Source organism: Vipera ursinii (genome assembly GCF_947247035.1).
Source record: "Vipera ursinii genome assembly, chromosome: 3".
NCBI classification, from domain to species: Eukaryota; Metazoa; Chordata; class Lepidosauria; order Squamata; family Viperidae; genus Vipera; species Vipera ursinii.
The window spans coordinates 161638728-161651466 of NC_139516.1; the positions used below are offsets into that span (position 1 = coordinate 161638728).

Genomic DNA, 12739 nt, shown 5'->3' on the forward strand with positions numbered 1-12739 from the left:
TACCTGCTAAGAAGTAATTAAACAAGTACTTTTAATGGCTTGTTGTAAGCATTCTTGCCTCTGTCATTACAGATTACCCATGGAGAAGTCCAAATGCCAATTTCAACTCTAATATCATCAAATGGTTATACTTTCCAGATTTTATTGTTAGACCAAATCCAGTCTTTCTGGTGTGTAAGTAATTTTCATCCCTTAAACAAACTTATCATTTATTTCACTCCCAGAGGATATTGTAATACATTTCTAAAGTACATTTCTAGACATGCAACAGATACGAAGATACTATTGCTAGATTGTAATTTTTAGCTTTACCTATATACATGTAAGACTTAAAACCCAACATCAGCAAAAAGTTATATTCTTAAAAAAACAGCACTGCTTGCTTCTCATCATTGCAATAAAGAAGAAAAGATTATAGCTATTTAACAACACCTACATGGAACCTGAATTAAAAACTTAAAATGGGGAAACAATACACATCCTTTTTATCAGGAATAGGCTAAGTGGTGTTCTCTAGAAGTTTTTTTTTTAATCCCATTTATATCCCGCCCTTCTCCGAAGACTCAGGGCGTCTTACAATCTAAGCACAAATCAAATGTGCTTAGCAATAGCCTTCATTCTATGTATATGCCTGCTTATTAGGGCTTTCACACACACCCCAAGCGGCATTATTACAAAGTCAGCTTATTGCCCCCAACAATCTGGGTCCTCATTTTACCTACCTCGGAAGGATGGAAGGCTAAGTCAACCTTGAGCCTGGTGGGATGCGAACCTGCACTAATTGCAGGCAGCTGGTGTTTTCAAGTACAGTTGTCATCATCCCTTATCAGTGGTTATACTGAGTGAAAATTGTGTGATGCAATACTAGCAGTTTGTAAGGCATTAGGCTGATCTCTCTAGTTTAACACTTTTCCTTTTGCTATCTGCTTTGCCATCCAATTCCTGTATTATTTTAGTTTAAGGTAAGAATATTAATTTGTATATGCCAATTTAGATTTGAAAACAGTTGTCACAGAATATAATTCATTCTCAGTTAACACAGTAGTCAAACAGTCCAAGACTGATATTCCTACAAATTTTCATGATACAGTAAATTGTTAGAGAAAAGTGCGTCGCAGTACAGTCCAGCATTAAAGACATCAAAAGTTTTGAATGAATAGTCAAAATTCAAAAGATAAAGTAGCAAAGGATCATCAGAGCCAGGAAAATGTAAAGTGGAAATATTTCTGCTTTGTAGCCTCACAGCCTTCTAAATTTGGCTCAAACCTTGGACTTAACTGTAGAAACTAAGCTACTGAGGGGTACCAACCTATTTTTAAGTAAGCCACTCTTCCAGAGAAAATTATTTTCTGAATATTGCTGCTCATTTACTTCTTTGCTCTTTGTGTATCACAACATGGATATTCCTAGTTCAGTTTGTGGATTAAGATTAGAGGTCACAAGGAGCAATTTGGTTCTGCCTCCATTCTAATGCTAGGGTCATACTGGGCCCTTAGTCTTCCTCTTTATATGAAAAACATGTGAGATGTCCACCACATCTATATTCAATTCAACGTCTTCTTCCATCAGATGATTTCATGTTACTACTATGTGCATCCTTACAAAGGCAGACATTTGAAGATGAGAATAAGGCTGCAGTACGCATCATGGCTGGAGACAATGTAGAAATCTGCATGAACCTTGAAGCAGCTTCATTTAGTCAGCACAATCCTGTTCCTGATTTTATTCATTGCCGGTAAGATCTGGATAATGACTATTGAGATAGGCTTTTATTACTTCTTCCCAGAAATCAGTTCCTCTTTGTGAGCATTGAATTGGCAAGGTTCAGAATTGAATTTCTGCAACTTTACTGCAGTTGTCCTTCACACATGTTGTCTTGTGTTGCTATTTTCTAAGGTGGGATAAGATTATCAAATAACAGAATTTTGTTCTTTATATAAGAATATATAAAATTGTAGGACAATCAGATAAATTATGTAACATATAAAATTGATCAATAAAAGGAAGTATAAGATGTTACATAATTTCTATCTGATTGTCCTGCAATTAGAAGAAGCACCTGTAACAGAATAAATTCTCTTTTTCTCTTCAGCTCTTTATCTTTAATACCTACTCCAAGGGTTTATGGTAGTTAGGAGCAGATTTCTGGCAGAGATAAAGATAGAGGAAGTCTTGTTGCATAATAAATTTATGTAGCATTGATTACATGCTATGTTCTTAAGTACATTGGATAGTCCCAAATCAAAAGAAATTGCAAGAGCTCAATTTCCTGTAGTCAGGTCTCTGAATTTATCGGTTTGGTGATAAATTACATTATTATAAATGTTACTATTTTACTTTTCGGCTCCAAAATAAAAGTTTATAGAAGTGAAAAAAAATCACCTTTCTTCTATACTTTCAAAGAATCATTGCTTTTTCATTGAAAGAAGGAAGGAAATCATTGGCCACCTCAAAAAGATAGTGCAACCTTTCCATTTCTCTATTACAAATTCTAGAATTTACACACCAATGTTTTGATAAATTCCTTTAAATTTACCATAAATAAATTACCCAAAGATTATGAATGAAACAAATAAAAAAGTGAACAGTTGAAAACAATGCTATCAAAACAATAATTACAATAGCTATCTATAATTATAAAAATATAAAAATTTTAAATTTGTTATTTTAGCATAAAGTATGAATGCTCCGAGTCATTTTCCTCTCAAAAGTAAGCAACTTGCATGTTGCAATTAAAACATAACCTCATCAAACATGCAGAGGGAAAGTGGGTATTGTGTCAAATGTTCAGAATTTTATTCCTTATTTTCCCTGAGCAAACTGATAGCAAACAATTGCTGTGTCACAAAATTTGAGAAGCACTGTGGTGCTTAAATTCCAGTGGTGTGTGTGTGTGTGTGTGTGTGTGTGTGTGTGTGTGTGTGTGTGTATTCTTGCCAAATATAACCTCAATGCAATAATTAGTTTTTTTTAATTCATCAGTAATAGTGGAATCTGTTGTACATTCGTTTACCATTTAGGAGCTCTCTGCATCTCAGAGTTTGAAAAACCCCTGTGTAAGGGATAATATTTTCTTGTAAACCCATAATCATCAATATGTATCATATGCTGAATACTTGTTAAGAAAAATCATTTTATTGTACATTAAAATGTATATGACCTGAACATAAATTTAATAACTCTCATTCCTACTTTGTTTTGTAACAGATCTTATCTAGACATGAGTAAAGTGGTTGTGTTCAGTTATCTCTTCTGGTTTGTTCTCACTATCATCTTTATAACGGGAACGACTCGGATCAGTATATTTTGTATGGGTTACTTGGTAGCCTGTTTTTATTTTCTACTTTTTGGAGGAGATCTGTTACTAAAACCAATCAGGAGCATCCTTCGATATTGGGACTGGCTGATTGCTTATAATGTCTTTGTGATTACAATGAAAAATATATTATCGGTAAGTATCTTCCTGTTTTTGAAATGATTATTAAATGTTTCTGAAAATAAATTATAGTTGTTATTTTACTTATTTTAATAGTGCAAAGAGTCCCACCACCCTAATTCATCTTTTTCTTGCTCTCTAGAAACCATTCAACTCTTGACATCAAATAACAGTGTTTTTCAACCTTAGCAACTTTAAGATATACGAACATTAATTCCTATTTTGGGAGTTGATATACACACATTGTAAAGTTGCCAAGGTCAAGAAACACTGATATACAGTACTGAGGATAGGTGGCTGAATATTGAAAATATTTATTTCCATTCTTTCCTTGCCTTTGAGGCTTCTTCAAGCTCCATTCAGTATTACTTGTTCCAGATTGCTTGGAGATCTAAACAGAAACATTAATTAATGTTTATCATTGCAGCTTTAGCTGCAAGTTCCCTCTTTGTTCTGAGATATCTACCATAGAGTTGATGGCCTTCTTTGTATCTGATATGGTCACAAATTGAAATAAAAAATAAGGGGAATTTTGCAGTATTGATAGATACTGGATTATTTACAAAGCAATTCTTGTTTTATGGTATTTATGACATGAAAGAAGTCAAAAGAGAATAACACTATTTAAAAAGTACTGCATTGAGCATATTCAGTTGAAGTGTAACAAACACCGAAGAAAAGAATAATTCAGTTTCTCTTTTTTATCTTTGTGTAAACAGTTGTATCTAGTAGTATTAACAAGCTTTTATTTTATTACAATATTTATTTATTTGCTTGTCTAGTTAAAAATTATAGAAGAAATTACTGCACTAAAGTATATGCAGTTTAGTTACAAACATTAAAGAAAAGAAAAATTCAATTTTTCTTTTTTGCATTTTTGTGTAAACAGTTATACCTTGTATAACTGTAGTATTGTAGTATTGACAGGCTTTTATTTTAATTCCTTTTGTCATATCAATTTCTATTTAATTCCAGATAGGAGCATGCGGCTACATCAAGTCATTGATCAACAATAGCTGTTGGGTGATTCAAGCATTCAGTCTGGCTTGTACAGTTAAAGGTTATGACATTCGTAAGTATAGGCCAGACATGTCAAACACAAGGCCCGGGGGCCGGATCCGGCCCGCAAAGTGGTTTCATGTGGCCCGCGAAGCCATCCTGGAAACAGTGAGGGAACGGCCCCCACTGCCTTGACCCTGGCCCAGAGACCCTCCTCCTGCCAGAGACCCTCAGATCTGTCCCATTCCTGCCCGGGCCCCCATAGGCACCCTTGATGCAAACAATGTAGAGCTGGCCATGCCCACCCAGTAGGCCATACACACTTTAGCCACGCCCACCCAGTAGGCCACGCCCACCCAGGCCACACCCACCCGGCCCCTTGAGGGCAACCGCAATGCTGATGTGGCCCTCAATGAAATTGAGTTTGACACCCCTGGTATAGGCCTATAAAGTTCTTTGTCTAATTCTTTTTAAAATTCCATGAAAGTCTTTCAGATACCCATCATTTAAAAAACAATAAGCATACTTGTTTCTCTTTCTGAAATTGAAAATTATTTTGTTATTTTTATAACAAATAATAAAAATAAATTCAGATTGGTAAATAAATAGTTGGTGGAAAAACATTTTTCTCTGAGAATTTAGCACCATTTTTATATATTTTATCCAAGACAGGCAGAGGGATTTTTTTTATAAATTTTGAAGTAACAGCATATATGAAGCACACTCTAACCAGATATTGTATCTGATAGTGTCATCAGTTTGTTTTTATTTGCAGGTTGTATTTTGTTATTTATATAGACTTTGGACCTAATTACTACAAATACTATTCTGCATTTTCAAATTTTTTTCTTATTTTTCATGTCTTTCCTATTTAAAAACTGCTGATTAATTTCAGAGTTTATGTTCTTGCAGTTATTATAGTTAGCTTTTTGGCTTTTAACTATCACAGGAAAGCTTCTTGTATTATAACCCTGTTGTGATTCATGTCACTTTGGTATAGAATGAGGAACCTGTATATAAGTGAGTTGTTTAGCATAAAGACTACAACAATAAAGAAGAAGAGAAATAAGGACCTTCCCATTGTGACATCTTCAATTCTTGGCCCTCTGAGATGTTCCACTAAAGGAGATGGTCTTCTCCATTTATCTTCCAGTTGTTTCCCAGATTAGAATTTGAGTTGGGACACAGGAAAAATGTACATACTGTACAAGTAGAGTCACAAATAGATAATTCTTCTCCTGCCCTACCGTGTGATGTTTAAATCTTGCAGACATGGATTGAAAGTTCCTAAACCTTTTTGTTCTCTTTGGTCAGATCCAAAGAAATCTTGTAATATTTTGATACTTATCCTTGATGTTTGTTTTTGTCAGCTTTGGATGATCCAGAGTGTAAATTGCCAAGCGGAGAGGCAGGAATAATCTGGGACAGCATTTGCTTTGCTTTTCTGTTGCTCCAAAGAAGAGTTTTCATGAGTTACTACTTCCTTCATGTTATTGCTGATATTAAAGCTTCACAGATTCTGGCATCCAGGTAAAGTGAAGCATTGTATTTTAATAAATGTATAGATCCATGGAGACATGTGTTTTGATTAAATATTTTACAAACTATAAATGTGAAATGAAATATATAATTTGTATAAATTAATCAAGGGAAGCTTTTATCACAAATTTGAAAATTCATATATTAGGAAAGTCAACCTTATGAATACATTTCAGAATATTTTCCTTATTCTCACTGTTTCAACAAATCTGTTGAATCAATTTCCATCTTGGTGGCAAAACTACAATTGTGACTGTCATCCTATGTGTTTGTGTTGCATTGTTTTTATCTATAACAACAACAACCACAGCAACAACAACAACAATAATAATAATATGTATTTATTTTTCAGAGGTGCTGAACTTTTCCAGGCCACAATTGTGAAAGCTGTAAAAGCAAGACTTGAGGAAGAGAAAAAATCAATGGATCAATTGAAGAGACAGTATGCTTTTCTTTTCCCTTAAAAATTCTTTTCTGGATGCTGGTACATAACACCACCACATTAATCTGAACAAAAGTATTTACTCATTAACTTATCATTGTTGCTATAGAAGGCAGTGAGAACCTTTGGAATTTTGAGAGCAGCTCATGAATATTATAGTTCCATCAAATAAGACATAACTAATGACAAATGAAAGTCAAGTAAGATAGGAACCCCCAATACATCTAGTGGTGATTACAACCCTATATAATGTACATATTAGTTCAGCTCAAACATCTGTAACTTGGTTAAGCCATACTTTCAAAGACAATTTACTGTACAATGCTGAATGTAAGTTTTATATCAGCTCACATACCTATGAGTACTGAGATTCTGTTGTACACCGCCCCCCCCCAAAAAAAAGTTGATTGAAACATAAGTGGAGATATTACAGTTCTTCTGCAATTTATAATTTAGAAAAAAAATCAGGCATTCTCATTTAGTGTTATATACAACATTGTGTAATTTTTTCTATGCAAAGGTTTATTCTGATATAAGCAAGTAATGTCATTTGATAATATATTAAGAATATCATATAATACTTTTAAAATTTTGTCCTCTTTAGGTCTACAAAGATAATGATTTAATTCTGAGAGTGCAAATTCTCTTTTGACAGGATGGATCATATCAAAGCCAGACAACAGAAGTATAAAAAGGGTAAAGAAAGGGTGATGAGCTTGAGTCAAGAAGCCTCAGATGAGCAAGCAATTCAGAAGATTCCTGAAGAAGAAGAAGATGATGATGATGGTACTATTCCTTCACTATATCTGACGTTGGTATTTATTGTTTGGACCTTAGTATTATTAACATGAATATATATATAGGAAAGTATAATACCTCATCCAGACATTTGTTGGGGGGGATTCACAATCTGCTCCTCTGCATATTTATTTGGGTATAAATCCTACCTTCTTCCTATAATATCCCTTTCTTACCCTTCCTTCTCACTGCACTGGAAGAATAATATTTGGTTATCTACAAAAATATGTTGTCCCTTTCTCTGAAGAATGGGTTGGGGCTGGAATGCTAAAATATAACATAAAATTGTAGAATATAACAAACTTTCAGACCTTTTAAGGGTTGATATGTAGAGCACAGTTCATATTGGAATTTGAACTTGTTTTCTGTATGATACCTAAACAATTTCAGAATAGCAAACACATTTTTTATCTTAACAGATTTTTTTTATTTGAAACAAAAATTGAGTCAAGAAATGTGTTTTATGAATGCAAATAAATACTTTGGGTTTCAGTTGTTTTGGTTTTTATATAATGGATTTTAATTTGCTGCAGCTTAGTTTTAATTTATAATAAATAAGCATTTTTAACAATTCCTTAAATATAGAGAAATTTGAAGTCAAATTCTATTTTATCTCTATATCAGATTAGCCAGGTTCTATGAATAGAGTAACTATAATAATAGTAAGCAAATGCTTTTTGTGTTTTGTCTCTTGAAAGTATTTGAATTGGGTCTGCTCTTACACAGATTGCAAAAAATGGAAAAAAATATAAGGCGTAATATGTTTTTCACTTTGTAAAATTAATGCTTGGACATATTTCATTTTAGGAGAAGCAGACAAAGAAAAAACCAAGGGCAAAAAAAAGCAGTGGTGGCGGCCTTGGGTTGATCATGCTTCCAGTAGGTTTCTCAATCATCTTTAAAGTACATGAATTTATATCCTTGACCAGAATGGAGGCATTCCCAAGACCTATTTGTTTTATGCATGGTTTTATACTTGTGACTTGGTAGTCATGTGGACTCAAAAGATTTCACAGAGGAAAAATCGTGTTTCTTTTAGGCAACCATATCTTGATGCAAGTTCCAGTTAGCTCCTTAAGCAAATATTCACCTTGTGGAAGAAAAATATAGTAAATATTTTGCAACTATTTCTGCTGTAGCAAAAATACCTATGCAATTGTTTAACAAATATTCCAGATTTTTGTTTATGTCAAGTCACAAGTAAACTGTGCCTATGCATATATACATATATATATATGTACATATATTTATATTTCTAAAGAGCATGATGAAAATTTATAGAGACCTATCCTACAGTATTTTCAGACAGTTCTTGAAGACCCAGCTGTTGTTTTACTTTTCAGAAAAATAAATCATTGCAAGTAATGTGTTTTGAATCTGTAGCTTTTCCAAAAGGACCAGGATATGGTCTCTGTTAATCCTCATTAGTCTTGCTGCTACAGAAAAATGGTTGAAATTCAGATAATAAGAATGACTCAAAGACTATAGGGATCCAAGGTTATCTTTTGCAGTAGATTTTATTCCAGGCAGAAAGTGGAGTGAATTAGTATACTTACCCTGCTTTCTCTTAATAGTCTACTCTGTGAAAGTGACCTGCATCCATACATAAACTTGTTAAATTATTCCAGTTCATTTCATTCTTTTTGATTCATTTTACCCTCATTACATGTTTTAGGAAACCACTATAGAATCCATATTATTGCAATAATGCATATACTTGTTAACAGCAATCTGTGGCCAAGCCCTGAAAATGAATACTATCCACTAACATTGTATGCCCTTTTAAAATAATTATCCACAAGTCAGAACAGTAATTCCATATTTGGTAAGCCAAGATCATTTCTAAATATTTAAATATAATATTTGAAGAGTACTGTTGTATCTCAACAGAAAGTGTCCATTATCTTATGCCTTCTGTGCTAACATAGAATTCTCAGGGCTTTTCTTCTGCATGGCATGAAAAACATGTTTTCACACACCTGTTGCTCTCTCTCTCTCCAAAACATTTGCAAAATCAATCTGTGGAGAAGAAAATAATATTGTTTCACTTGGTTACTCGCTGTAACATCATCTATTTAAATGATCAGTTACAACCGATGTGTGAAGAAATGGTTTCTAAGTAGAGAGGTATGATCTTATTGAAAATTAAGCTGCAATTTTCAGTTGAATCATATTTCTTTACCACATTAATTAATGCCTGCAAGAGTGCATTATTGCAGTTTAATCATACCATCCTTCTACAGATATATCAACTTACATTAATCAGATATAGTCACTGCAATGTGCAGTTGAATTATATAAGGCTTACTAATGACTTCTGTTAAGGACATTGGGGAAAAATAATTATAATAAGAGAATAAGTTAAATTATTAAAGATTATTATAATTTATTTTTCAGTTCACTTACTAGTAAGAAATGGATGAATTATTTTAATACTTATAGTCATAAAAGAACAAAAGTTTAGATAAATGCATTTTGAGGAAAGAAACTGATAACTTTTCCTAATTGGATCCCACTGTGAACAGCTATATAATTTAGAATCATTGTTCACATAAGATGTCATATATACTCATATTGCATGTATGGAACGCATTGTTACTGGGGAGCAGTGGTGGGATTCAGCCGGTTCGCACTGGTTTGATAGAACTGGTAGCTAATTTTTTGTTGACTTTGGCGAACCAGCTGATGCCCTAGCCCTTTTTTTTGCAAGGCCCAGAATGGACCACTGGAAGTGCATGGACACCACTTCCAGTGGGCTGTTCTGAGCCGGGAAGGCCTCCCCGGCTCACAATGGTCCTCCAGAAAGTCGCATCTATGCAGAGAACTGGTTGTTATGGTATATGAATCCCACCACTGCCGAGGAGGTTCATAGTGTTCCCTGGGCTAGTATAGCTCTATTCTTTCTGCAACTGTCACTATACATATTTTACAACCAATGTGATTTTTTTACAAGTAGATTTACATGTTTAGCAGCCATATTTATGCAAACAACTACTCATACTTTTAGGAGATACCAACTACACATACACCCTAGATTACATAGTATAATTTACAAAATATGTATTGGATATGACATCAGAATAACTGAGTCTAAAATTAAGTCCAATTTGCAGCTAAGTAATTTTAATTATGATTTTATAATTATAATTTTAATTATAAAATTTCTAAAGTAAATTTCAAGTAAGAAAGTTTTCTGTAAAAAAAACATTATACTATGGATTAATTTTGTGTAGTTCATAAATCAGGAAGATGTGATCAAAACTGTAATTGTGTACAGCAATAGCAATAACACTTAGATTTATGTACTGCTCCATAATGCTTTACAGCATTCTCTGAGCAGTTTACAATATCAGTATATTGCTCCCAACAATATATTTTATTATATTTTATCGACTTCAGAAGGATGGAAGGATGAGCCAGTCAGGATCGAACTCTTGTGGGCAGAGTTAGCCTGCAATAGTGCATTCTAACCACTGCACCACTACAGTTTCTTCTATTATAGTCAAGCTTTTTGTTCCTCATTTTAGTTAATTCTCTGACTACACTTACTTCACTGTTCAATTTTCTAGCTTTTCATTGTTCTGTATACATCTCTCAGTTGCTTTCTACTTCTCTTTAACCTTCAAGCTAAAGAAAATTTTTCTACAGACTAGTCAGGGCACAGTTTATCAATTTATCTTTGATCTAGGATACATTATTTAATACATGCTTTAGATAAAATAGAGGATAAGGTATGATTGAATAATTTATTTTTTATGGTTCAGAAAGCTATATAATGAGGGTCAAATATAATCTCAAAAGTCATTCTATCTGTGTTTCTTATTGTAATAATCAATATATTAAAATATTATACTTTGTTTGAAAACATTGTCTTAATAGGCAAATGTAATGCTGTTATTTTAATTTTATCTCTTGCTTAATATTTTATTTTTAATTTATTTTTTCTTTTTTGATCCATTTGGACCTATTAGCTTATTTAATGTTTATAAAATGAGCTTCTGTTCAAGGATATAAGGCCCAGTTCATATTATCTTTCAAGTTGAAGATATGGAGGCATCCATTTCACAATTTACAAGCAAAACGTATTATCTACAAGAATGTATTTATATTTTTCTTAATATTAAGCTTAAAGACTATAGCAAAAGAGAAGAATGTTTCCAAATGCTAGCAGACTTTTAGCAGTATTACCTTTTTGTAGTTGTTCTTTTTGGGAGGGGGAAGGGAGCACATATTAATTTAATATGCTCCTCTGGAATTAAAAAATTCTCAACCTCTCACAAATAAAGAAAACAATTTTTGGAAGTTATGAATGTTGCAAACTTTCATTAACATATTCCAACTTTTTTGTCAACTTTTCTTCTGATCATTCTATAAGGTTCCTATTACTGAGGTTTCTTTTTTGTGGTGACAAACATCCCAAGTGATCTCTGTGCCTTGCTTGTCTTTTTTCCACTTTTGTACATCCTGCCACTGATTCCTATAATCAGGCCTACTTCTCTGAGTCTTTGAGTCATGGCTCAGGATAGACCTTATGAGAATTGTTTCCTTACGAGAAATAAAAAGAATATTTTATTTTGCTTAGTGGTCAGAAGTGGAGATTATTATTTGTTTGAGTCGGACAGTGAAGAAGAGGAGGAGGAGGAAGGAAAGGAAGAGGAAGAGCCTCCCAAAAGATCTGCTTTCCAGGTACTGTTTTCACTTGCATGGTATTCCTACAAAAGAGTGTCTACCGGATGTGCTCAAAATGGTGGCCACAACAATATCTATGCCTATTTTTTTATGTGCATTGCCATCTTGACTTTTTCTCCATACATTTCCTAAAAAGACTTGATTAGTCTAAATTGCGGTGAAAGAATGATGATGCATATTGATTCTGTTTAATTGATTCTTATGTACATCATAGTTGTTATAGTTCTGCAATGCGACAATGGTATTGGAGATGGATTTCCATTCAATTATGCATGTAGCATGGTTATTTTTCAATAAGGCTTCATGTCCTTAAATCTATTCTTTAATGTATCAGAGAGAAGTTATAAAAAAAAAAACCTCTCAGCTTCCATTACTTGATATTGTTTAGAAGCCTTTTGGCTTTGGTAAAACGACTGCAGGTTTGAAGATAAACTTTTGTAAGCATAGATTTTTACAAAGTTCTAATTACAAATAAGAGGCCAACAATATATTGAAAATAAATGTATTTAGATTAGAGAAAAGTAAGCCAATACTTTTTGATATAACAGACTCCAGCAACCTGATTAATTTATGCATATTCAGATTCAGAACATTCATCTAGACATCAAAGGGGCAAAAACAAATAAGATGGATCCACAACCAGAGCTGTCCTCTGAATGTTTTGAACATACCTTCACACCCATGGACAACCCTATATGTATGTTCATAAAGTAGGGCAATCTGGTATTAGGTGTATTCCATGGGCTAAATTCTTTAAAGAGACCATAGAGGTAAATCAGCATGGAAAATTATATCATAGTCTGCATACATGTGATCCTATCACATCTGCATCCATA

The 12739-nt window shown here is 33.3% G+C and overlaps 1 protein-coding gene across 1 annotated transcript in view; it reads left to right on the top strand.

The window, feature by feature from the left end:
• Positions 1-12739, top strand: part of PIEZO2 (piezo type mechanosensitive ion channel component 2) — a gene marked incomplete at its 5' end in the record, with an annotated part of 205718 nt that overhangs the window by 154254 nt on the left and 38725 nt on the right. The window contains 9 exons of the mRNA XM_083360729.1: positions 73-174; positions 1570-1735; positions 3208-3451; positions 4412-4508; positions 5806-5965; positions 6327-6416; positions 7072-7202; positions 8022-8093; positions 11797-11900. Of these exons, the coding sequence (XP_083216855.1) occupies positions 73-174; positions 1570-1735; positions 3208-3451; positions 4412-4508; positions 5806-5965; positions 6327-6416; positions 7072-7202; positions 8022-8093; positions 11797-11900 (1166 nt within the window). The remainder of the gene's footprint in view (positions 1-72; positions 175-1569; positions 1736-3207; positions 3452-4411; positions 4509-5805; positions 5966-6326; positions 6417-7071; positions 7203-8021; positions 8094-11796; positions 11901-12739) is intronic.